The sequence below is a fragment of the Pantherophis guttatus genome, chromosome 18 (genome assembly GCF_059756535.1).
Source record: "Pantherophis guttatus breed Tessera chromosome 18, ASM5975653v1, whole genome shotgun sequence".
Taxonomy (NCBI): Eukaryota; Metazoa; Chordata; class Lepidosauria; order Squamata; family Colubridae; genus Pantherophis; species Pantherophis guttatus.
The window spans coordinates 15,093,154-15,117,689 of NC_142080.1; the positions used below are offsets into that span (position 1 = coordinate 15,093,154).

Genomic DNA, 24,536 nt, shown 5'->3' on the forward strand with positions numbered 1-24,536 from the left:
GCCTCCTGTTTTTATTATTATTATTTTCCAGGAAGTGCCAAAGGCTGATTTTGAGCCCTTCTCTCTTTTTGTTTGCCATGGAAAACAGGCCCTGCTCAGTTAGTTAGGGAGCCTCCATGCAAAATGTGTTGGTGTTCCAGTTGTGGGTGTAATGTAGGTAGGTAAATGCGAGTCCAGCTGGATGATCACTGAAGGGCCCTCTTTAAGAAAGGAAATGTGCTTGTTTGAGGGAAGCCAATTATCTCCAGTTGAAAGGAGAGAATTCCTTTGAAGTAGAAACATTCAGAAGGGGCCCCTCAGTTGTCAGAGATAAGAGACATTTGGTGATATACAGTATGAAGGTTAAAGAGATCAAGTATGACCACATGTAATATTAACAAGAGATAATTTGAATCTATGCTTCAGTAATTGGCAAAAAGAATTATGACTGTTGGCAAAGAATAAAATGAAACGGTAATTGAGAAGTGTCAATATGACAATATGACAAATGTATATGATCACATAAACTGCTGAGTTAACAGAATCCTTTGTCTAGAAGGGTATAAAAACCATTGTACCTAATTTCTGTCTTTGTTCAATGCTTCATGTACAGAGCTTTTAACCTATTGCGCAATATACATTGTCTCTGATTAACCCAGAAAAGTTGTGTTGGTCTTATTAAATCCACAACAGGTGTGCAGAAGCGGAGAGGGGGGACTGTCCTGCGTCTCTGAGCATGTGGGGAGGTTTTCCCCCCCTCATATTTTTGCTTTGAGACGCAAATGACAGCAGTGTTTTTCAGCTTCAGCAGTTTTAAGACCGGTGGACTTCAACTCTCAGAATTCCCCAGCCGACATGGTCAGCTGGGGAATTCTGGGAGCTGAAATCCATACAATTAAATCATGCTGACTGGGGAATTCTGGGAATTGAACTCCATACAATTAAATCATGCTGACTAGGGAATTCTGGGAGCTGAAGTCCACCCATCTTAAAGCAAGTTGGTTGGGGAATTCTGGGAGCTGAAATCCATACAATTAAATCATGCTGACTAGGGAATTATGGGAGTTGAAGTCCACCCATCTTAGAGTGGCCAAGCTTTGAAACACTGAAAATAAAGCAGAAGTGGGAAACTATTTTTGACCGATGGGTTTTGGTGTGATCCTCTTGGTAGATTTACATTAAACAAATCATAAAGGTGTCAGAATGCTAAATATTAAAACTTCCTCTCCTTGTCTCTTCTAGAGGATGAAATGCCATTAGAATCCTGCGTCGTTGCAAAGCAAGGATCTCATTTCTCCCTCTGGTTTGTACCCTAATCAGCTGCTCCTCATTTGTTATTTTTCCATGCTTTTACAAAATAGGCAAAAATGTACAAATATGCAAAGCCACCCAAGGCTCAGAAACCAGCTTCTTTTCTTTCCTCCTGTGGCTAAAATGGCTTCAGGACAGATGCCAGCTGAATCACAAAAAATAAAATAAAATAATATGCCATTTGTTAGAAAAAACTGGATTTTTGTTTGTTTGCTCTAATACAGTCTCCATAAACAGTGTAGGTTTAAGAGTCACCTTGAACAGACATTCTCTGCCAAATTTGACATTCTCCTGCCTTACAATACCAGAAAAAGCTGCCTCTGGCTGAAATCATCCCTTAGGGTTACTTCCCCCCCCCCCGCCATGTTTTATTAAAGTGTGTTGTAGAATAAAATACAAATACAAACAGAACTTCAGCAAATTAAAAGAGAACAAGAAAGGTGCAAAGAGAGATAAAAAGAATGAAAAAAAAATGTGGCTTCTGATTCTTTTTTCAGTGCAGTAGAATAAAAAAAAGAATGAGACCCTAAACCTTTTGCTCTACATTTCTAAATATTTCAAGCCATTTAGATTCACTGAATCCTAGAGGTGGAAAGGACCTTGGAGGTCATTTAATCCAACCCCTTCCCAAGGAAGGAGATCTCATACAAACCTGGTCAAATGGTTGTCTAGGCTATTTTTGAAAACCACCAGTGATTTCTATAACATAAGGTGACCAGACGTCCCGCTTTTGGCGGGACAGTCCCGATTTTTAGCAATTTGTCCCGCGTCCCGCGGTGTTTCAAAAAAGTCCCGATTTTTCATTCTGCCTCCTGAGTCCCGCTGCCTCTTAAGCCCCAGCTGATGGCTAGAAGAAAAAAAAACTGTTTAAACTCTTGCTTCAAAGGGCCGCCCTACAGGCAATCAGTGTAAAGAGTTCCTGAAGCAGTTTTTTTTCCCCCTAGCTAAGCTGCAGAAACGAAACCGAAACCAGGATCTTTGGTGCAACGTGACAAAATGAGGCAGAGAGAGATTTATTTTTATTTTTATTTTTCCTCCCCAAAAAAGGTAGGTGAAAAACTGCAAACAATGGGAAATTTAGGAGGAGAGTTCAAGATTTTAAAACACAAAAGAAAAAAAAGCTGTATTTAACTAGGAAATTGTAATAATTGAGATACTATTAATTGTATATTGTGTTGAAAGCAGAAATGTTTAAGTTGTGGTTCAGAGGAATATATGGGGGAAATTATTTGGTTTATTATTATTGGTAAATATAATTAATTGATTTGTAAGAAATTGGATTGCATGGAAATAATTGGAATATTCATGTTCATATTGATTAATATACAAAAAAGATAGTTTTATAACTAATTGATTTATATTAAAATGTTGAATTTGTATTAAACAACTGTATTACATAATTACATAATTAAACAATGTGAGGATGGATATAAAAATAGATGACAATGGGAAGGGGTATAATATAGAATAGAAGGGAAAAATTGAATTTGATTAAGATTAGAGATGAGGATGAAGGGTAATATTGGTTTTTTTAAAAAAATAGATGAGGAATAAATATGGCAAAAAGGAAATATAGAAATTGTAAATTTAATTGAAGTGACTAAACACTGTTTAAATTTGTGAACCGGCCAAATACTCTGTTCAAAGAAAATACATTGTATGTTTGTATGTGTATTTCTAATTATTGTTATTTATTCATATTTGTTCTTTTTTATTCTTTAAAGTTTAACAATTCATTCTTTATCTTAATATCTTTATATTTGTTTGGGGTTGGCTTTCTTCCCTTTCATCTTTTTTATTGTACAGCAATCTTTCTCCTCAAACCTACCACCTCTCTCTTTTCTTTCCTTCTTACTTTCTCTTCCTCCCCTTCTTCTTCTCCTCCCTACTTCCTCTTCCTTTCTCCTTCTCCTCCTCTCTTCCTCCCCCTCTTACCTTCACTCCTACTCTAATTTCCCTTCCCTTCCTTCATCCCTCTCTATTGCTGTATCCTTTTATGCATATGGACTACTCAGAGGGCTGAAAAAGTTATTTTTGACTGGTCCTCGCACTTTTGACCAGTCCTCAAACTTACGACTGTCTTCACATTTTACTTTTTTTGCCCTATCTTATCACCATGGTGAAGAGAAGCAGTTGTGAAATGAGTGACATGGTTGTTAAGGATGCTGCATGGGCATAAATGTGAGGATGGTCATAAGTGTGAGGACCAGTCAAAAGTGCGAGGACCTGTCAGAAATGACTTTTTTCAGCCCTCTGGTTAGTCCTTTTGTGCATATGGACTACTCAGAGGGCTGAAAAAGTTATTTTTGACTGGTCCTCACACTTTTGACCAGTCCTCGAACTTACGACTGTCCTCACATTTTACATTTTTGCCCTATCTTGTCATCATGGTGAAGAGAAGCAGTTGTGAAATGAGTGACATGGTTGTTAAGAATGCTGCATGGGCATAAATATGAGGATGGTCATAAGTGTGAGGACCAGTCAAAAGTGCGAGGACCTGACAGAAATGACTTTTTTCAGCCCTCTGGTTAGTCCTTTTGTGCATATGGACTACTCAGAGGGCTGAAAAAGTTATTTTTGACTGGTCCTCACACTTTTGACCAGTCCTCGAACTTACGACTGTCCTCACATTTTACATTTTTGCCCTATCTTGTCACCATGGTGAAGAGAAGCAGTTGTGAAATGAGTGACATGGTTGTTAAGAATACTGCACGGGCATAAATGTGAGGATGGTCATAAGTGTGAGGACCAGTCAAAAGTGTGAGGACCTGTCAGAAATGACTTTTCAGCCCTCTGAGTAGTCCCTATACACATAGCCATGGCCACCCGGTCACATGACCAACTAGCCACGCCCACCCAGTCACATGGCCTCCAAGCCACGCCCACACAATAAGTCACGCCCACAATGGTGTCCTTCTTACCAATGTTAAAATCTGTTCACCTTACCCTATAGACATAGCCATGGCCACCCGGTCACATGACCAGCTAGCCATGCCCACCCAGTCACATGACCAGCTAGCCACGCCCACCCGGTCACATGACCAGCTAGCCACGCCCACAAAATAAGCCACGCCCACAATGTCCCTCTTTACCAATGTTAAAATCTGGTCACCTTACTATAACAACAAAACCATCCTAATCTTAAAGAGAAGAATTTATTTAGTTTTGTTTGCAGCTGGACTTTTTCCTTCAAACTGAAAAAAATATATGAAATTTTCATCTTAGTTTTTGAAGATTAGAAGGATTAACCCTGATCAGGACACCTTCATCATGTCATGACAATCCAGTTGGTTATTAGATTACAGTTCAGGATTTTGTGCGAGCCCCAAAATAAATTAATTATTTTAACTGGGTTCAGCAAGCTGGGAAGAAGAGATCTGACAGCCATTTGTCCAGAAAGATCTAGAATTCTCCTGCTCTACATGGGGGTTGGACTAGGAGACCTCCAAGGTCCCTTTTAACTCTGTTATTTTGTATTCTGCATAACCTATCCTCTCCTTTGCTTGAAATACCTGCATGCAGAAATGTTATTTCTCTTTCACAAACAGGTGTAGGAAAAGGTTCCCTTAATGGGGAAGATTTGAAGGTCAGGGTTTCTGCTGTGGTGAAGTATGCCATAGGAGGCCAGGTTGTTGACACTACACACACAGGGAGTGGTTTTCTGTTGCCGAGAAAGCTTGGTTGTGTCTCTCTCTTCCAGTGCCCTCCAGCCCCTTCCAGATCCTGGGTGCCTACTAAGGTCAGAACTGGCTTGGAGGAATCGGCAAGTCCCTTATCCTCCATCAGAACCCCTCTGCTTCCTGCTGAAGACAGAGCAGGCATCTCACCTTACTTAACTGCTGGAGGAAAGGAAAGCACATACCGAGCAGGTGGTGCCAACTCCCAGAAAAATTTCCACCTTCCTAATGGTAAGATGAGCTTGACTTAAGAAGGCAAAGCAAGGCTGGAGGAAAATCAGACTTTAATGGGCATTATTTCCTATAATTCCATTTCTTATGCATTCACTCAGGATGATATACTGTGTCCAATTTGGTTACCACGATATAAAAAAGATGTTGAGACTAGAAAGAATTGGGTATGTCTAGTTTAATGAAAAGAAGGATTAGGGGTGTCATGATTGCAATCTTCCAGTATTTAAGGGGCTGCCACAAACAAGAGGGGGTCAAATTATTCTCCAAAACACCTGGAAGCTGGACAAGAAGTAACGGGTGAAAATTAATCAAGGAGAGAAGGAACCATAGAACTAAGGAGAAATTTACTGGACAACCATTTGAATGGAATGGTATAAGTTCTCCTGCCATGAGCAAAGGGTTGGGCTAGAAGGCCTCTGATGTTCCTGACCCTCTGAGACTCAGAAGCTCCAAAATTTGGCCACCCAAATCACAAACTAGGAGTCCTTGGGGGGTGGGGTTGGTCCCTTCACTGAAAGAAGAGTAAGAAAGTTTTTTTTTAAATCCTCCTGTTTTCATTGCCTTATTTTATGTCTGATGGTTTTTACTACAGAGCTTGCAGTCGTCGTAGAACTGGGATCAGGCTGCCTTAATTGACCCACGGGAGCGATGGATTTCTCTGAGCTTCCCAAGATTGGGGATGCGGAAAAGGAGAATGAACTGGGGTTTGTCCATGGCGTCTCTGGGCCTGGTAGGTTGGCTGAGAACCAAAGAAGCCTTTTAACTATCTGCAGTGGAAAAATGGTGAATGAGAACAAGGAGTGAGTAGGACTAGGGGTGACATGATAGCTGTTTTCCAGTGCTTGAGGGGCTGTCACAGAGAAAAGAAGTTGACCTGAGGGCACCTGAGGGCAGGACCAGAAGCAGTAGAAGGAAACTTGAGGGGTCCTTGGTGCTCTCTGAGCTTGGCTATTTTCTTGCAGATGTTTCATGTCCCAACTAGGTAACATCATCAGTGCTAGAAGGGAGTGTGGCAGGAGGAGTAGGACTGATGCTCTCTGAGTATGGTGGTTTTCTTGCAGACCAAGTAACATCATCAGTTAGGCTAGTCAATTATGTTATCTAGTTTGGATAATAACATGTCTGCAAGAAAGCCATCAACACTGAACTACAAATATCCTGTGTTATTGGATGAAAAATTATCAAGGAGAGATCCAACATGGAATGAAGGAGAAATTTCCTGACAGTGAGAACAATCAACCAGTGAAATGTCTTCCCTCCAGAAGTTGTGGGTGCTCCCTCACAGGAGGCTTTTAAGAAGAAGTTGGACAGCCATTTGTTCAGAATGCAGTGAGGTCTCCTTCATGAGCAGGAGGTTGGACTAGAAGACCTCTGAGGTCCCTTCCACCCCTGTGAGTCTATGTTTGATGTTCTCATTTTTCATTACCTGCTTATTTCATTTCTTATCCTGCCTTTCAATGCTGCAGCAGGGTCAAAAGTGTTAAACTGACCTTAAATCACATTCTCATAAAAATTGCAATGAGGCTGTTTCATCCCATCTCTGGCATGAGTTATAACATCCTATCAGCTAGCTGGAATTTTCTCAAAGGTTTTCCTAATCCAGGACAGATATATTACATCCCCCCCCCACACACACACTTTGCAAGGATTAGAAATCTTTTCAGCTAGTTTTAAATTTGTTTTTGGTTGAAAACCCACTGGGATTAGAGGCTGATTACATAGAATATATAGTAAGGGAAAAGGGATTTTTGGAGACCCCAGTACCAAATCATAATCTATTGCTTAAAGGCAGCTGCCTAGATTTTACCTAAACAGTAACAGTAACAGAGTTGGAAGGGACCTTGGAGGTCATCTAGTCCAGCCCCCTGCTCAAGCAGGAGACCTTATACCATTTCAGACAAGTGGCTGCCCAGTCTCTTCTTAAAAGCTTCCAGTGGTGGACCGCCCACAATTTCTGGTGGCAAGCTGTTCCACTGGTTTATTGTTCTCACTGTTAGGAAGTTTCTCCTTAGTTGCTTCTCCCCTTGATTAGTTTCCATTCATTGCTTCTTATTCTGACTTCAGGTGCTTTGGAGAATAGGTTGACCCCTCTTCTTTGGGGCAGCCCCTGGCTGGAATGCTGCTATCATGTTAGCAGCATTATTAACCTAATTCTTTTTTTCTCTAGACTGGCCCAACCCAAATCCTGCAACTGTTCTTCAAATGTTTTACTCTCCAGACCCTTAACCATCTTAGTTGCTCTTCTTTCCACTTTTTCTAGTCTCAACCTCTTTGATGCAAGCAGCAAGCAGATGCAAGCAGAAGTCAATTTTGTGTGTCGTTTTGCATTATTATTAAGCTGCTTCCCTCCCACACTTTTTACTAGCATTTCTAAACTGCAAAGAGTGCAAATTTAACGTAGAGATTGGGTAAGAATTGGCTACCAAAGACTTGAAAATTTTCTTAATTTTTATTTCTTTAAAATAAAAGAACAGAGGCTCCTGAGTGCCATCTAGTGGTCTTTGAATCTTCCCTGTCTGTTTGGGTGCTGGGTTTAAACCCTCAGTTTATTTACAAAAATCAAATCTAAAATCCAAAAAAACTATATATAAGAATACCATACTAGAGGATTTTGGAGAAATTAAGATGAGATATAAATCTAACGGACAGTCCAGGGGGATAAACAGAGATTCCATACAAGAAGGAGAATAGTCTGAAAATAGTTGAGATTCTTTAAGTAGTTTTAAAGAAAATTAAGGATGTCACTACCCCTTGGACCTTGAAACTGTTTAAAATAAAATCTTGGACACAATTTCTCAAGCATGGTTGGGATAGTCTAAGAGCGACTGCTAATTTATTGCTGGGTTTTGAATGTTGGTTAGAAGTCAGCCTGATGAAGGTGGAGGCTGAAATGTAGATAATCCCTATTTAGATGTTGGCTAATGTCTGTGTTTCTCAACCTTGGCTACTTGAAGATGGGTGGACTTCAACTCCCAGGATTCCCCAGCCAGCTGGCTGGGAAATTCTGGGAGTTGAAGTCCACCCATCTTCAATTGGCTGAGAAGCACTGGTAAGTTTATCCTGTCTCCAATAGATTATTTTCTCTTCTGCAGCATATTCAAGTATCTTATTTTGTCTGCTAAAAATACCTATTTTTAAAAATTTCCCAACAGTCGTGATTGCCTGCAAGATGGCCGGTGCTGCGATGTATGAGCTGGTCCGTGTTGGCCACTTCGAATTGGTGGGCGAGATAATCCGGCTGGACGGAGACCTGGCCACCATCCAAGTGTACGAGGAGACATGTATCCTTCTGGGGAAATCTCGTTTTCCTTGTCCAATTTTGCTAACTCTTCATTTCCAGGGTCTCCCTTTCTTGCAGTAGGTAGAGTTGTAGGTGCTCCATAGATTAGAATAGAATAACAGAGTTGGAAGGGACCTTGGAGGTCTTCTAGTCCAACCCCCTGTTTAGGCAGGAAACCCTATAGCATTTCAAAAAAAATAGTTATTCAATCTCTTCTTAAAAATTTCTAGTGTTGGAGCATTTACAACTTCTGGAGGCAAGTTGTTCCACTGATTAATTGTTCTAACTGTCAGGAAACTTCTTTTCAGTTCCATCCTTGGAGGTTTTCAAGAGTTCATTTGTTACATGCCTGGAAACGAGATTGAAATCCTCTTTTTAAAAGAGAGTTTTATTAACGTTTATTACAAGATAAAATACAAAGAGAAGCAGAAGTCAAGAAAGATGGATGATAACAAAGGGTAAAGGTGCAAAGATTAAAAAAAAAAGAATAAGTCTAATTTTTTTCCCGTGCAATAGAAGGCAAGGAAAGTTGCAACCTTTTGGCTTTAAATTTCTAGCAAATTCAAACCATTTCTCTAACAGCCAAGTCAATCTAATTGTCAAAACCTCAAGAAAGATGGAAAACCTCAGGTGTCTCAGCTTTCTGCTCTTGCATGACAAGACAATCTCTGTAGACAGGGTTTAAGCCAGGATTAAACCAGGATTAAGCCAGGATGTGGCCTTCCCCTCCCCAAAATGTCTCGTTTCCCTACCAGAGACTCTTTCCAGAGAATCTTTCTCCTTTTTTCCCCTGCCGTGCACGCCTCTTTTTCCTGAGCCGTCCCTGTAGCGGGGGTCTGCGTGGGGGACCCTGTGCTGCGAACGGGGAAGCCGCTCTCCGTGGTTCTTGGCCCTGGGATCATGGGCTCCATCTTTGATGGGATCCAGCGTCCTCTGAAGGACATCACCGACCTTACCAAGAGCATCTACATTCCCCGAGGGATCAACATCTCCGCTTTATCCCAAGACCTGAAGTGGGACTTTAAGCCGAGTTCCAACATCCGGGTACGAGACAAACAGCCGTGCAGGGAAGGGGCATTTGGGATCCTCCATCCATGTTGGCTTCAGATCTATTTCAGGGAAAGCAAACTGCTCAAGCCAGACCATACAGGTCCTCAACTTACAACAGTTCATTTAGTGAAGTTAGTTCGAAGTTACAGCAGCACTGAAAAAAACGCCATAGGATACGATCGTTGCAAGAATCCCCATGGTCAAAATTCAGACACTTGACACGTATTTATGACAGTTGCAGTGTCCCGGGGTCATGTGATCCCCCTTTTTGCAACCTTCCATCAAGCAAAGACAGTGGGGAAGCCAGTTTCACTTAACAACCATGTTACTATAGTGATTTGCTTAACAACTGTGGCAAGAAAGGTCGTAAAATGGGGTGAAATCACTTAACAACAGGAATTTTGGGATCAAATTGTGGTTGTAAGTCAAGGACCAGCTGTCATTGGCTTTTTAGAACCTGGGAAAAGGGATGGAAATTTGCAAAAAAAATAAAATCACAAATGGAGAAGTGCTTTCTTTCATCCGTAGAAAAATGGTTAGCTGCTTCTCCAGAGCAGGGGTCTCCAACTTTGGCAACTTTAAGAATTGTGGACTTCAACTGCCGGAATTCCTCAGCCAGCGAAGCAGGGGTCTCCAACCTTGGCAACTTTAAGACTTGTGGACTTCGATTTCCAGAATTCCTCAGCCAGCTTTGCCACAAGTCCACAAGTCTTAAAGTTGCCAAGGTTGGAGACCCCTGCTCCAGAGCATCAAAAGTGTTTAAAGCAGCGTTCCTTTTCTTTTTAGGTTGGGAGCCATTTAACTGGAGGGGACATTTATGGGATGGTGCATGAAAATTCCCTCATCAAGCATCTAATCATGGTGCCACCCCGAAGCCGTGGCACCGTCACTCACGTTGCCCCGGCTGGGAACTACGACATTTCGGTAAGTGGTGTCTCTGCAGAGTGATGGTTCAGCCCCAGGTGGAGAGAACAGGATGAGAACAGATTAACAGAGTTGGAAGGAACCTTGTAGGTCATGTAGTCCAACTTTCCACCCAAGTAGTAGAACCTACACCATTTCTTGCAGATGGCAGCCCAGTCTCTTCTTGAAAGTTTCCAGCAATCTCAAGGAAGGGGATCTGAATTGCCAGCAAACAGGGCCCTGATAGGATCGCTTTATGCTGCACTGGTCAGATCACACTTAGAATACTGTGTCCAGTTCTGGTCACCATGATACAAAATAGATACTGAGACTCTAGAAAGAGTGCAAAGAAGAGCAAGAAGGGGGCTTGGGGCTAAAACATATGAAGAACGGTTGCAGGAATTGGGTATATTTAGTTTAATAAAAAGAAGAATTGGGGGGACATGGCAGTGGTCTTCCAGTATTTGAGGGGCTGCCCCAGAGAAAGGGGGGGGGGTGTTTCAAAGTATTATTTTGAGCACCAGAAGGCAAGACTAGAAACAATGAATGGAAGGATATTAAAGAGAGATTCAACCTGGAAATAAGGAGAAATTTCCTGACAGTGAAAACAATCAACCAGTGGAACAGAAGTTGCCTTCAAAAGTTATGGGTTCTTCTCCATCACTGGAGGTTTTTAAGAAGAGACTGGACAGCCACTTTTTTGGAATGTATAAGGTGTTCTGCTTGACCAAGGGGTTGGAGTAGAAGACCACCAAGATCCCTTCCAACTATATGATTCTATGTTCTATAAAGTGATTTCACCCATCCCCCTGGGAGAACGCTATCTCAGACTCTGAAAATACGTGGACTTCAGCTCCCGGAATTCTGGCCGTTGAAGTCCACCTATCTGTAGTCCACCAAGGCTGAAAAACTAAGGACAAAATTAGATTTGGTCAAGGAAAGCTGTCTTTTTCAGGGAGTTGAGTCAAAACAAGATCTGAACCCTTGGCAAACACTTCCTGCCCATAACCCCTTGTTCTTCTCATCTGGGTCTTCCTCCCCAAAAGGACATAGTGTTGGAGCTTGACTTCGAGGGTGTCAAGGAGAAACTGACCATGATGCAAGTCTGGCCCGTCCGGCAGATCCGTCCGGTGTCCGAGAAGCTCCCGGCCAATCATCCACTGCTTACTGGCCAGAGAGTTCTGGATGCGCTCTTTCCGTAAGCCATCATTTTTGTGAAAAAGGGAAGGTTCGGCATGGGTGGGCTACTCTGACCCCTTTATGACCTGTGGACTTCAACTCTGCTTCAACTCTGAGCTCTGCTGGCTCAGGAATGCTGGGAGTTGAAGTCCAGAGTCATCAAAGGACCATAGCTGCCCATCCCTGTTTTTCAAGATCCTTGAAATGAAGGAGGACTTCAAATCGAACTCCGATTGCTAAATTTGCAAGAGATTCTAAAGTTATGCAGGGAGTCCTCAACTTACGAGCAAAATTGGGACTGGAATTTTGGTCGCTTAGCGATGCATTCACTAAGTGAGTAATCACTGACCAGATCAAATTTTCTGCTCCGTTTCACCGGGGTTGTTTAACCCAAGTCATGTCGTTGTTAGATGAATCAGACAGTCATTAAAGCGAATCTGACTTTGCTTGTCTAAAGGTCGCAAAAGGGGATCACATGACCTTGGGACAATGGAACCGTCATAAATGTGAATCAGTAGCCAAGCGTTTGAATTTTGATCATGTGACCATGGAGATGCTGCAACAGTTGTCAGTATGAAAAATGGCCATAAATTGTCACTTCGAATGGTCACTAAATGAATGGATTTAAGTCAAGGACAACCTTTGCCATAGGAAGTACATAGAAATTCAGCCACTCTCTCAGAAGGGCCCATTGGTTGTGTTAACCATGGTTTAACCAATAAATCCTAGTTGCAGGAGAAACTGGATTCCTTTGTCCAAGGGTGTGGTTGGTTCTTTATGGTTCAGTGGTTGGATGAATCCAGTCATTGGCTGAATGGATCTCATTAAAAGTTGAATGAGGGGTCCCTCCTTCTGCCCTCCTCTTCAGGTGTGTCCAAGGTGGCACCACAGCCATCCCAGGTGCCTTTGGATGTGGGAAGACGGTCATCTCCCAGTCTCTGTCCAAATACTCCAACAGTGATGTCATCATCTATGTGGGCTGCGGAGAGCGTGGGAACGAGATGTCTGAGGTGCTCAGGGACTTTCCCGAGGTGAGGATGGCAGGGACATCAGCAAGAAACTGTCAAGGTTCCAACTGATGAATCTAACCCAACAAGCGCTGACGAGACAATCTGATCTCTTAATGCAAAGCTTTATTGAATACATGATTACATAAGCACAGCATGAAAAGAAAACCAGCTCTGGCTAATTCCCGGGCAATTCAATATAATTAAAGTATAGAATCATCCCTCCCGCCATTAGTGCAGGTCACATTGTCCAATTAGGCGTCCAGGAATTGTTATTGGAAAACCTCCACCACTCTGGCAGATACCTGCTGGAACGTCCTTGGTTCCCATTAGACAGTTCCTTGTTATCGTCTGGAATGCACATTGCAATCTCTCTCTCCCTAATCCCCCAAGCTTGACAGAACCACTGTTGTTCTTCATCTGGGTGCAGGACTCCCTTTTCCTTGGTGGAAATGGTGGATCATGGGCTGGAAGGACAGGGGGAGGCTTCGGAGGAAAACAATTCTGCTCTTCTATCAGTTCTCATGGATCAGCTTAAAAAATCATATAGGATCAAGATCATGTGAATTGTTAATACCACTCTATAATGCCTTAGTAAGGCCACATCTGGAATCCTGCACCCAGTTTTGGTCACCACACTATAAAAAAGATGTTGAGACTCTGGAAAAAGTACAGAGAAGAGCAACCAGGATGATGAGGGGACTGCAGGCTCAAACATAGGATGAATGGTTTCAGGAACTGGGTCTGGCTAGTCTAGAGAAAAGAAGGATTGGACCGGGGTGACATGATAGCAGTTTTCCAGTATTTGAGGGGTTGTTACAAAGAACCTATTCTCCAAAGCACCGAGGAATAATGGATGGAAACTGAACAAGGAGAGATTCAACCTGAAAATAAGGAGAAATTTCCTGACAGTGAGAACAATTAACCAGTGGAACCACTTGCCACCAGAAGTTGTAGGTGCTCTGACACTGGAGGTCTTCAAGAAGAAAATTGGACAGCCATTTGTCTGAAATGGTATAGGGTTTTCTGCCAGAGCAGGGGGGGGTTGGACCAAGGTTCCTTCCAACGCTGTTATTCTGTTATAATTATTTTTGTCTTTAAGAAAGATATGCAAAGTATTTGGAGATCAAAATGTCATGATCCAAATTTTTATTTGTGATCATCCTAGGTTTTTGGGTTTTAGGGATAGCATATAATGTTTTATATAAGAATATTAGATATCAGTGTTTCTCAAATTGTTGTCATTTTAAGATGGGTGGACTTCAACTCTCAAAATTCCTCAGCCAGCATAGATGGACTTCAACTCCCAGAATATCCCCTTTCAATTTTGGAAAGCTAGCTCAGTGTTTCTCAACCTCTGCATCTGTAAATGGGTGGACTTCAGCTCCCAGAGTTCCCTTCAACTTCCCAGAGTTGCAGAGTATGCTGGCTGGGGAATTCTGGGAGTTGAAGTCCACATGCCTTAAAATGGCTCTGGCTGAAAAATACCGCTGTAAGCCATGGCTTTTCTTTGGCCTTACCTCCCTTGACTTCCTCCTCACCCGCCCCCATCTCTCCCCCCATTTCCCATTATTCTGCTCTCATCCTCCTAGCTCACCATGGAAGTAGATGGGAAGACGGAGACCATCATGAAAAGGACCTCGCTGGTGGCCAATACCTCCAATATGCCCGTGGCTGCTCGGGAAGCCTCTATTTACACGGGTGAGGGGCTTTTTCAAGCCACCCCCATTCCCCTCCCCCCCCCCGAGAACCACAACCATGGGAAGGGCTTCCAAAGCAATTTTTAAAACTTAAAAACTTCATGAATTAAAAATTGTCCTGTTTTTTGCTAAAAGATTCTCTTTGGATCAAAGTTGGTTCCCCACTGCTAAATCCTAAAAAACAGATTAAGAAAGAGAAATGGTTGGATCTACAACTTGTTAAGACAGTTTAAGGCTGAATTCCCACAGTGTATTTTCAATGGTCCTCGACTTACATTTATTTGTTCAGTGACCATTCCAAGTTACAATGGCCCTGGAAAAAATGATTTACTTATGACCACAATTGGGGCCAGAATTTCTGGTTGTTAAGCAAGGGAGTGGTTAATGGGTCATGCCCAATTTTACGACCTTTTTTTCCCATAGTCATTAAGCAAATCACTGCAGCTGTTAAGCAAACCCCCAATTTACTTTGCTTGTTGGCTGGGAAGGTTGCAAGTGGCCATCACACGAACCTGGGACCTTACAGCTCTCCTAAAGATATGGCTGAATTTTGATCATGTAACCACAGGAGTGCTGTGACGGCCATAGGTGCGAGGACCAGTCGTAAGTGATATTTTTCAGTGCTGTTGTAACTGGGAATGGTCTTTCAATGAACATTTTCTAAGTCAAGGACTATTCATATCCCTCTTGAAACTTTCAGGGGATTAATATTCCTGCCCAAATATTAATAGCTTTTTCAAGATCAGCCAAGGAAAGCCAGGTGCCGCTATCTTAAGATGGCCAATGTCACAAAGTGAGAAAATTGTCTCCCTTTCCAGGATTCACATATACTTTTGATAAAAATCACAGCATACAAAGCAGGGGTGAAATGCTCCCGGTTTGGACCGGATCGCTCGATCTGGTAGCAATGGAGGCAGGTGATTCGGAGAACCAGTAGCAAAAATCCCTGCCCCCTCCCCCCATGCCCAGCTGAGCCACACGATCATCAGAGGCTTTTTTTTTACTTTTAAAAGCATTTTTTCTACAACCAGAAGCTGTAGGAAAAAAATGCTTCTAAAAGTCTCTGACGATCCCAGCTGAGTTGCCTGATCGTCAGAGGCTTTTAAAAGCATTTTTTTCTGCAACCTCTTAAGGTTGTAGGAAAAATGTTTTTAAAAGAAAAAAAAAGTTGGCCACGCCCACCCAATCACATTACCCCCCCAAGCCATGCCCACAGAACCAGTAGTAATAAATTTTACATTTCACCATTGATACAAAGGTAGGAAGGGACTAGCAAAGATTCTTTACTGTATTTTTCGGACTATAAGATGCATCGGAGTATAAGACGCACCAAGATTTCCAAGAGGTAAACAAGAAAAAAAAATTTTTTTGCTCTCCCCGGCCCCCAGGAGTACTCTGCAGGCCTCCCAAACCCTTTGCGTGCCCCGCTTTTGTGAAAAACAGGCTTGTTTTTCGCACGGGGCAGGGTTTTGGGAGGCCAAAAATGGCTGTATTTGGTGTATAAGACACACCAACATTTCCACCCTCTTTTAGGGGGGAAAAAGTGCATCTGATACTCCGAAAAATACAGTAATTTGTTTTAGAATCTTCCTGTAATTTGTTTTGGAATCTTCCCTTTCTTCCCCATTCCCCATCCTTTTTCTCTCCCCAGGAATCACCCTCTCGGAATATTTCCGGGACATGGGATACCATGTCAGCATGATGGCCGATTCCACCTCCCGGTGGGCGGAAGCCCTTCGTGAGATTTCTGGACGTTTGGCTGAAATGCCTGCAGGTTGGTTTTTTCATACATTTCTTGGACTTCTTAACCAGTGTTTCTCAGCCATGGCTATTTGGAAGATACATGGACAGAATAACGAACCTGGAAGAGACCTTGGAGGTCATCTAGTCCAAACTTTTGCTGAAGTAGGAGACCCTGTACCATCACAGACAAATGGTTGTCCAATTTCTTCTTTAAAATGTCCAGTGGTGGAGCACCCACAACTTCTGGAGGCAAGTTGTTCCACTGATTAATTGTTCTAATTGTCAGGAAATTTCTCCTTAGTTCTAGGCTTCTCTTCTTGATTATCTTCTATCCATTTCTTCTTGTCCTGCCTTCTGGTGCTTTGAGGAATAGATTGACCTCCTCTTCTTTGTGGCAGCCCCTCAAATATTGGAACCTATCACTCCTAATCCTTCTTTTCCACAGGCTAGACTAGGGGTCTCCAAACCTGGCAACTTTAATTCCCCATGCTGGCTGGGGAATCCTGAGAGTTGAAGTCCACAAGCCTTAAAGTTGCCAAGGTTGGAGACCCCTGAACTAGATAAATCCAGTTCCTGGCCTTCCCATTGAACACAGGGTTGATACTGGGAGTGTCAAGATTGAACCGCTTTGCCTCTTTCAACACTAAATGCTTTTCAATTTGCCAATGAACTGGGGTGGGGGGTAGGGAAGGGGGAAATCGAATGCTGAGAATGTGTGTGTGTGTATGTGTATTCTTGCAGGCAGGCAGTTCGATTCTTTCCTCAGGAAGGGCAGTATCAACAGCGATCAGCCTTTCAAGGTCAATTCCTACAGCAGGACAGGCAGTCCTTTCATTTTAGGGGTCGCCAGGGCAGCCCTCAGAGACGTTCCTTCCGTGGGACTGATGGTTGCCAGTTCCGCAAGCAACACTGACACATCAGCTGCCCCTATAGGAGGTCGCTTGAGCCTCTTCGTAGACCAGTGGGAGAGAACAACCCTGAGAGCCTGTGCAACCATCAAGGTCACTGCTGTAGGTGCTTGAAAAAGAGACGGACTGTTCCCATAACAAAAAGACATCTCATAATTGGACAATGTGACCACTCGGGTGGGGAGAAAGGGAAGCTATTGTTTAACTAAGAGAGCATTTGTGCAGGAAAAACCAGAGCTGGTTTTGATTCTTCAGTACCAAAATTGTGTACCCAATAAAGTTTTACTTTCGGGAATTCAACGTTCCTGAGAACGTTTCCTTATTTTGGGTTCACTAGTCGGACAGTTGACAGAGAATTGAAGTCCACATATCTTAAAGATGCTGAGCTCAAGAAGCATTGATCTGGACTTCCGGTTTCCTTGTCTTCGGCGACGGCGGCGCTCTTTGAAGCTCCGCCAGCCCCGCCGCCTGTAGAGCCGCTTCGCGATCGAGAAGCGGCTCGAAAACTTCAAAATCCTGAGGATTGTTGGAGGAGAGATAGCAGGGCACAGGTCGAGCCCCTGTAACCCCCCAGGGAATTGTTTCTGGGGAGGAAACAGGCGCGGCTCCCTTCCAACCTGCTGAGACTCCGGGCGGCGTGGGACGATTCTGCTTCTGCAGAACAAGCCGGCTGCAGGAAACTTAAAGCGAAAGAACCAGCTTTAATAAACAGCGAAACTACCTGAATCCTGAAATTTGGAAACGCAAGTATTAGCACTTTGTTGACTTTTCAATCTGAGAAAATGCAAATGAGTGAAAGTGCTTTGAAAAAACATGGCGCCTAGCTTCAGAGTTAACGAGCCAGCGAGTGTGGATTGGTGAAGTTACTTTGTTTTGCTACAAAGTTTCCAAGTTGCTACTAAGCTGCCTTGCTTGTTATAAGAGAAATAACTGGGAAATTTTTTCCCTTTTCAATATTGGACTTTGCTTTATTTTAACCCTTGTTTGATCAAATCTGGGGGACTTTTTTAGAAGTCTTTGTGCAGGAGGGAAAGGAAAAGGAACCTCCCTCTTTAGAAAAACTAGATCACGAGCCAGGATGGCTTCAAAGAAGCAGGAAGGGAAGGCATTAGGGGGGGGGATCCCCCACACACAAACAGCAAACGCAACTTCCCCCTGCTCAACAGTTACAAACTCAGAAAAAAGAATTTGATGTGGCAGATTTAAAAGAATTTATTTCTAAAACTTTGGATGATAAATTTCAAGAATCACAACAGGAACTTCAAAAATCACATCAGGAATTTTTGCAGGAAATTAATGAAATTAAAGACATGGTGAAACAGAATCAAATTATGGTGACCAAAAAAATATCAGAAGTGGCGTCTGGCCTGGCAGATTTTATTGGGAAAGTTGATTTTAAAGTTGAAGAATTTAAATCAGAAGTTAATGTTAGGATGAAAGACAATGATTATAAAATTGATGAAGTTGACAATAAAATGCAGAGAATTGAAGATGAGATTGTTATGATACAATTCCGGGCGATGGAATTTGCCATACGGCTTCGGGGAATTCGAGAGGAGGAAAGACAGGACTTGAGACAAGTTTGCTCTGAAGCCCTGGCTAAGATTCTACAAGTTAATCCTGATTTGGTATTTCATAAAATAGATAAAATTTACAGAGTGAACTCTTGGGTGGCCAGGCAAAGACAATTACCCAGAGATGTGGTCATATACTTTACTGAGAGAGAAATTAGAAATGATATCCTGCAAAAATCTTTCCACACCTCTATACAAGTGGGGGGCTCACGGCTTGTAATTTTTAAAGAGTTACCTCCTAAAATGCTGAAAGCTAGAAAAGAATTTGGTTTTCTTGTTAAGGAATTGAAAAATTTACAGATACCCTTCCGGTGGGATGCACCAGCTGGGGTAATTTTCAGATATAAGGGAGAAGGATATCGGTTGAATACCGTGGAGAAGGCGCAACACTTTTACAGTACTATTCTTATGGAAAGAACACCATCTCCACGTACATCTACAGTTCTGGAGATTAAGGAGAGTGAAGAGAGGCAATTGAAAGAACAGTCTAAGCAGGAATTAGAAAACGTGCAAGGTGCAGAAGGAGGTATTCTGAGTGAGCCATCGCTGGATTCTTCTCCAATTTTGGATTTGATTCAGTTGACTGAAGTTAAAGATCAACGTATAACTAGAGCTCAATCCAAGCTACTTAAACAGAAGCAACAACAACAACAGGAAAGACAAGACAAGAAGGCAGTTAAGAGCACTGCACAAGAGATTGGCGCTATGGGAGGAGCGAGATCGAAGCTTGTGGATGAACTTCAAGCATATTGCTCCGCGCTCCATGAAGAGGCTAATGACCTTTAAGTGTTTATCTTGGAATGTCAATGGGTTGAATTCAGCACAGAAAAGGAAAAAATTATTTACATATTTGAAACAATTTAATAATGATATAATATGTTTACAAGAAACGCACATTACAACTCAAGATCAAAAATATTTGATAAACTCAAAACTAGGAGCACATTATATATCTTCAACTTCGCAGAAAAAGAATGGTGTGGTTATTTATGTAAATAAAAAATTAACAGCAAAAGTTATAGAAGTAGATCAAGACGGTAGATTTGTAGCAATTGAATTGTTTACAGCAAATGGTCAAATTCTTTTGATTGGAATTTATGCTCCCAACCAACAACAGGATTATTTTTACAAGATGTTACATACTAAAATATTGCAATGGGACTACAGATCTATTTTAATTATGGGAGATTGGAATGGAGTAATTGATTCTAAATTAGATAAAAAGAGCTTGGCAAAGTCTAGAATTAGATTACCACAGACCTTTTTTGATATGAAAGAAGATATGGAACTAAAAGATGTTTGGAGAATACATAACCCAAATGAATTGGATTACACTTTTTTTTCTGATAGACATAGATCTTTTTCTAGGATTGATTTTATCTTGTTGTCAAATGATCTACTTGTTAAGACAAAAAGAACAAAGATTTTTCCAAGAATTTTGACTGATCATAGTCCTGTATGGATAGAAATCGAGATGGATAAGGTTGAGAGACGTTCTTGGAGATTAAATGAGAACCTGTTTAGATATGAAAAAAATATAATAGAACTTAAAAAGCATTTGAAAGAATTTTTTGAAATAAATTTGAATAAAGGTACCCCAGTTGAAATTGTTTGGGATGCAAGTAAAGCTTATATGAGAGGGGTACTTATCTACATGAATTCTAAACATAGACTGTTCCGACAAAAGAAAAGATCTGAGTTGGAAATGGAAATAAAGAATAAAGAACAGTTACTTATTAAAAACCCAACAGATGAAAGAATACGAAGTGCTATAAAACTTTTGAAAGACCAATTCCAAATGCTTATGGCGGAACAAGTTGCAACAAGTTTACAATACGCGAAGCATAATACATTTTGCAATGTTAATAAACCGGGCAGATGGTTGGCTTACACATTGAGGAAAAAACAAAGTATACGGACTATTGATAGTATTGATATTGGAGGGAAAGAAATCTTTCAACAAAAACTAATTAAAGAAGCTTTTGTGGATTATTACACTAAACTATATGCCAAAGATGAGGTGCAGAATGGACTTATAGAAAAATATTTAAAGGATAAGAGAGTTACAAAAATTACTGATCAACAAAAGGAAAGAATGAATTATCCTATAACAGAGGAGGAGATAACAGCAGCAATTAAACAGCTAAAAACAGCCAAAGCTCCTGGCACGGATGGTTTGACTGCAGTGTATTATAAAACTTTACAAGCTGAAATGGTGGGACAACTTAGAGATTTATTTTGCAATATTCAACAAGGGGGTAAAATACCCCCATCCTGGACAACTGCTTATATATCTTTGATACCAAAAGAACAAGTTGGTCCTAAAAAACCAGAGAACTACAGACCAATATCTCTTTTGAATACAGACTATAAAATTTACGCGAAGGTATTAGCCAACAGGTTGATGCCAGTAATCCAAAAGGTGATTCATGAGGACCAAGCGGGATTTATTGAGGGTAGATACATGAAGGACAATGTAAGGCAAGTAATAGACTTATTGGAATATCTTGATAAGAATAAACAGATTTCTGCAGTGCTGGTCTTTTTGGATGCGGAGAAGGCCTTTGATAGAGTGGATTGGAATTTTCTACTAAAGACTTTAAAAAAGATGGGCTTTGGGGACCAGTTTACACAGGCAATTTCAGCAATTTATCAAGAGCAAAAAGCACAGATTATTATTAATGGAAGTTTGACGACAGAGTTTAAAATTGAAAAAGGAACAAGACAGGGATGTCCGTTGTCCCCACTTTTATTTATTTTAACATTGGAAGTCTTGCTAAATACAATACGGGACTCAAAAATTTTGAAAGGCATAATGATAAGGCAAGAGGATTATAGAGTAAAGGCATTTGCAGATGATCTGGTGGTTACCCTATCACAACCAATGGAATCAATAATCTTGATGAACGACATTATACAAGACTATGGTAGAGTTTCAGGTTTCAGAGTGAACTCAAAAAAGACTAAAACGATAGTCAAAAATATGACACAAGATCGTAAACATGAGTTTGAAAGGAGGGCAGGTTTTGAAATTGTACCTAAGGTAAAATATCTTGGAGTTCAGGTTGCAGAATCAAACATGAAATTGTTTCAAAATAACTATGAGGTGTTGTGGCGAGAGGTTCAGAAAGACATGGGGACTTGGAAAAAGCTGCAACTGTCTTTACTTGGAAGAATAGCAGCAGTTAAGATGAACATTTTGCCAAGATTTCTGTTTTTGTTTCAAATGATTCCGGTGCTTAAAAGTGATAAACAACTGAAAGTTTGGCAAACTGGACTTAATAAGTTTGTCTGGAACGAGAAAAAGCCGAGAGTGAAATTGAAAATTATGCAAGATGTTCCAGAAAGAGGAGGCCTTAAACTTCCAAACCTACAGTTATACTATGATGCAGCAGCTTTAACTTTAACAAGTGATTGGTTTGGAAGTAAAAAGGCTGGAATATTGAATGCAGAAAGTTTTGATCTTGAATTTGGATGGCATGCTTACCTATTTTATGATGACAAAGTTGATAAAGTATTTAAAAGTCATATATTTAGAGACTCTTTGATGAGAGTTTGGAAGAAGCACCGACTCAAATGGGATTATAAAATACCGCTATGGCTGGATCTTGGTCATACCTTGTGGAATACAAATATAATGTCACTCGGGGGGTTTTTATACAAAGAGGTTCTTTTTACAGATGCGGGCAGATGGCAGTTGAAGACATTGCAGACACTGTTGGACGAAGGGATTAATTTAACCTGGTTACAATATAATCAATTACAATTGAGATGGAAAGAGGACCAAAAAACTGGTATTATGTTGCATGAGGAAGAATTGGTTAGACATATAAGAGAGAAAGGTCCAATGCATATTAAAAGGCTTTACAATGTTTTGCTAGAAAGGGATTCAGAAACGGAATTAGTTAAAGATTGTATGATTAAGTGGGCACAAAATTTTGAAGAACCAGTGATGTTGGAAACATGGGAAAAAATTTGGGTTCAGAATGTTAAATTTACACAGTCGCAGAATTTGAGGGAAATTTTTTATAAAATGTTTTATAGATGGCATCTAGATCCTAAAAAGCTGTCATGTATGTACCCTAATGTTCAGCCAAAATGTTGGAGATGTGAATGTTTGGATGCTACGTATTATCATGTTTGGTGGACCTGTAGGAAAGTTAAGGCTTTTTGGATAAAAATATGGTGGGTCATGCAGAATGTTTTGAAGAAAAAAATTCAATTTTCTCCACAATTGTTTTTATTGGGCATAGTTAAGGGTTTTACACGGGATGAAACAAAATTAATATTGTATATGATAACAGCAGCAAGATTGTTGATAGGTAAATATTGGAAGAATGAAGCTTTGCCTACTATCGAGGAATGGACTTCGAAGATGGCTAGCTTTGCAGAGATGGCGAAGATTTCAGCATATTTAAAAGATTGTTCACAAGAGACTTATGAATGGGAATGGAAAAGGTGGATAGAATATGTTCAGAACAAATACCAAATTAGAAAGTACCAAATAGCTTTTATTTGAAAACAATGTATTAGAAATATTTTAATATAAAGAGACAAAGAGGGAAAATTATGTAGGGGGAGGGATGGGTTCAGGTATATATATCAGTGTTATTAGTTATGAGTACATAATAGGGAAGTCTGGGGGGGGGAGGGTTAGGGAGGGTTAGGGAGGACGGGAAGTTTGGGGAGGGAGGTGGGGGGGTGAAAAAAAGGGGTGAAAATGTAATTGTAAAACTTTTGCAATAAAAAAAAAAAAAAAAAAGAAGCATTGATCTAACTTTCCAAGATGCAGTGGGGGATTCTGGGAATCAAAGTTCGACGTCAAAGCTGTCCAGGTTGAGAACCACATTCAGAAGAAACAGATCTTCCTGCGTCTTCATTCCTGTCTCAACTTTCACAGACTTTTTCCAAGCCACGAGAGATGAAAACTCTCTTTTTCCTTTGCAGACAGTGGGTACCCAGCCTACCTGGGCGCCCGCTTGGCATCCTTCTATGAACGGGCTGGGCGTGTCAAGTGCCTGGGCAGTCCCGAGCGAGAGGGGAGCGTCAGCATCGTTGGAGCGTAAGTTGCCAGATTCTTTTTCTTGTTTCTTGCTAGAGATCTTGAAGATCAGTGGATCTCTTCATTTTTGCAAGCCAATCATGGGTTGTGTTGAAATCTGCCAATGTTCTCATCAAGACCTTGAACGCAGCTGATGGGAAAGTTTGTAAACAAACTTCAGCCGTTCGTAGGAGGGAGAAATCATCAGATATTTGGGATTTCTGCCTTTGACCAACCTTCCCGTGCCTGTTTCTCATAGGGTGTCCCCTCCTGGTGGGGATTTCTCAGATCCGGTGACCTCTGCAACCCTGGGGATTGTCCAGGTGAGTCAGGTTTTACTGCTTCCATGCCCTTAAGCACTCCTAGGAACATCCAACCCTTTCCTGGACCAACCATCCCATGGCAAACAAATCCACGCCTTAGTCACCTCCCGTCTTGACTATGGCAATGTACTCTACATGGGGCAGCCCTTGGAAAGCATCCAAAAGCTCTATAGTCAGTTCAAAATGTGGCATCCCACATGTTTATGTGCAAGCCTAGATTTGCACATGTGTCACTTCTCTTGCGGGAGCTGCCCTGGCTGCTGATTTGCTTCCGAGTCCAATTCAAGGTACCAGTTGTTGCCTCCATGGCTTATTTGAAAGACCTTCTTTTCCCAGTCACCCACCCAGAGTGGGGAGACGGGGGATGTTATGTTATCCTCCTGGTAGGATCCAGAAGAATGGCCTTCTCTGTGGTGGCTCCCTCCCCATGGAACATCATAGAGATAAGACTGGCCCCCATTTTGTTAGTCTTTTGAAAAGCCCTAAAAACATGGTTCTACCAGCAGGCCTGGGAGCCAGCAGGAAACAGAGCCCATCCAGGGGCTGGTTTGATAGTTGTCCTTAGACAGCCCTCTCTAAGCGGCTTACAGAGTCAGCCTCTTTCCCCCAACAATCCGAGTCCTCATT

At 41.5% G+C, this 24,536-nt stretch overlaps 1 protein-coding gene across 5 annotated transcripts in view; it reads left to right on the top strand.

Moving 5' to 3' along the window:
* LOC117670836 (V-type proton ATPase catalytic subunit A-like) overlaps positions 1-24,536 on the top strand; it is a 31,117-nt gene that overhangs the window by 2,752 nt on the left and 3,829 nt on the right. For 2 of the 5 annotated variants that reach the window (XM_087881163.1, XM_034426303.2), the window contains exons 2-13: positions 1,222-1,282; positions 4,991-5,198; positions 5,794-5,931; positions 8,354-8,482; positions 9,311-9,525; positions 10,318-10,455; positions 11,481-11,632; positions 12,482-12,644; positions 14,213-14,321; positions 15,972-16,094; positions 23,493-23,607; positions 23,846-23,909. In XM_087881163.1, the coding sequence (XP_087737289.1) occupies positions 5,850-5,931; positions 8,354-8,482; positions 9,311-9,525; positions 10,318-10,455; positions 11,481-11,632; positions 12,482-12,644; positions 14,213-14,321; positions 15,972-16,094; positions 23,493-23,607; positions 23,846-23,909 (1,290 nt within the window). In that variant the 5' untranslated portion in view covers positions 1,222-1,282; positions 4,991-5,198; positions 5,794-5,849. Of the gene's footprint in view, positions 1-88; positions 158-1,221; positions 1,283-4,838; positions 5,199-5,793; positions 5,932-8,353; positions 8,483-9,310; positions 9,526-10,317; positions 10,456-11,480; positions 11,633-12,481; positions 12,645-14,212; positions 14,322-15,971; positions 16,095-23,492; positions 23,608-23,845; positions 23,910-24,536 lie in introns of all 5 variants that reach the window. The other 3 variants (XM_087881164.1, XM_034426302.2, XM_087881165.1) reach the window with 3 other exon arrangements.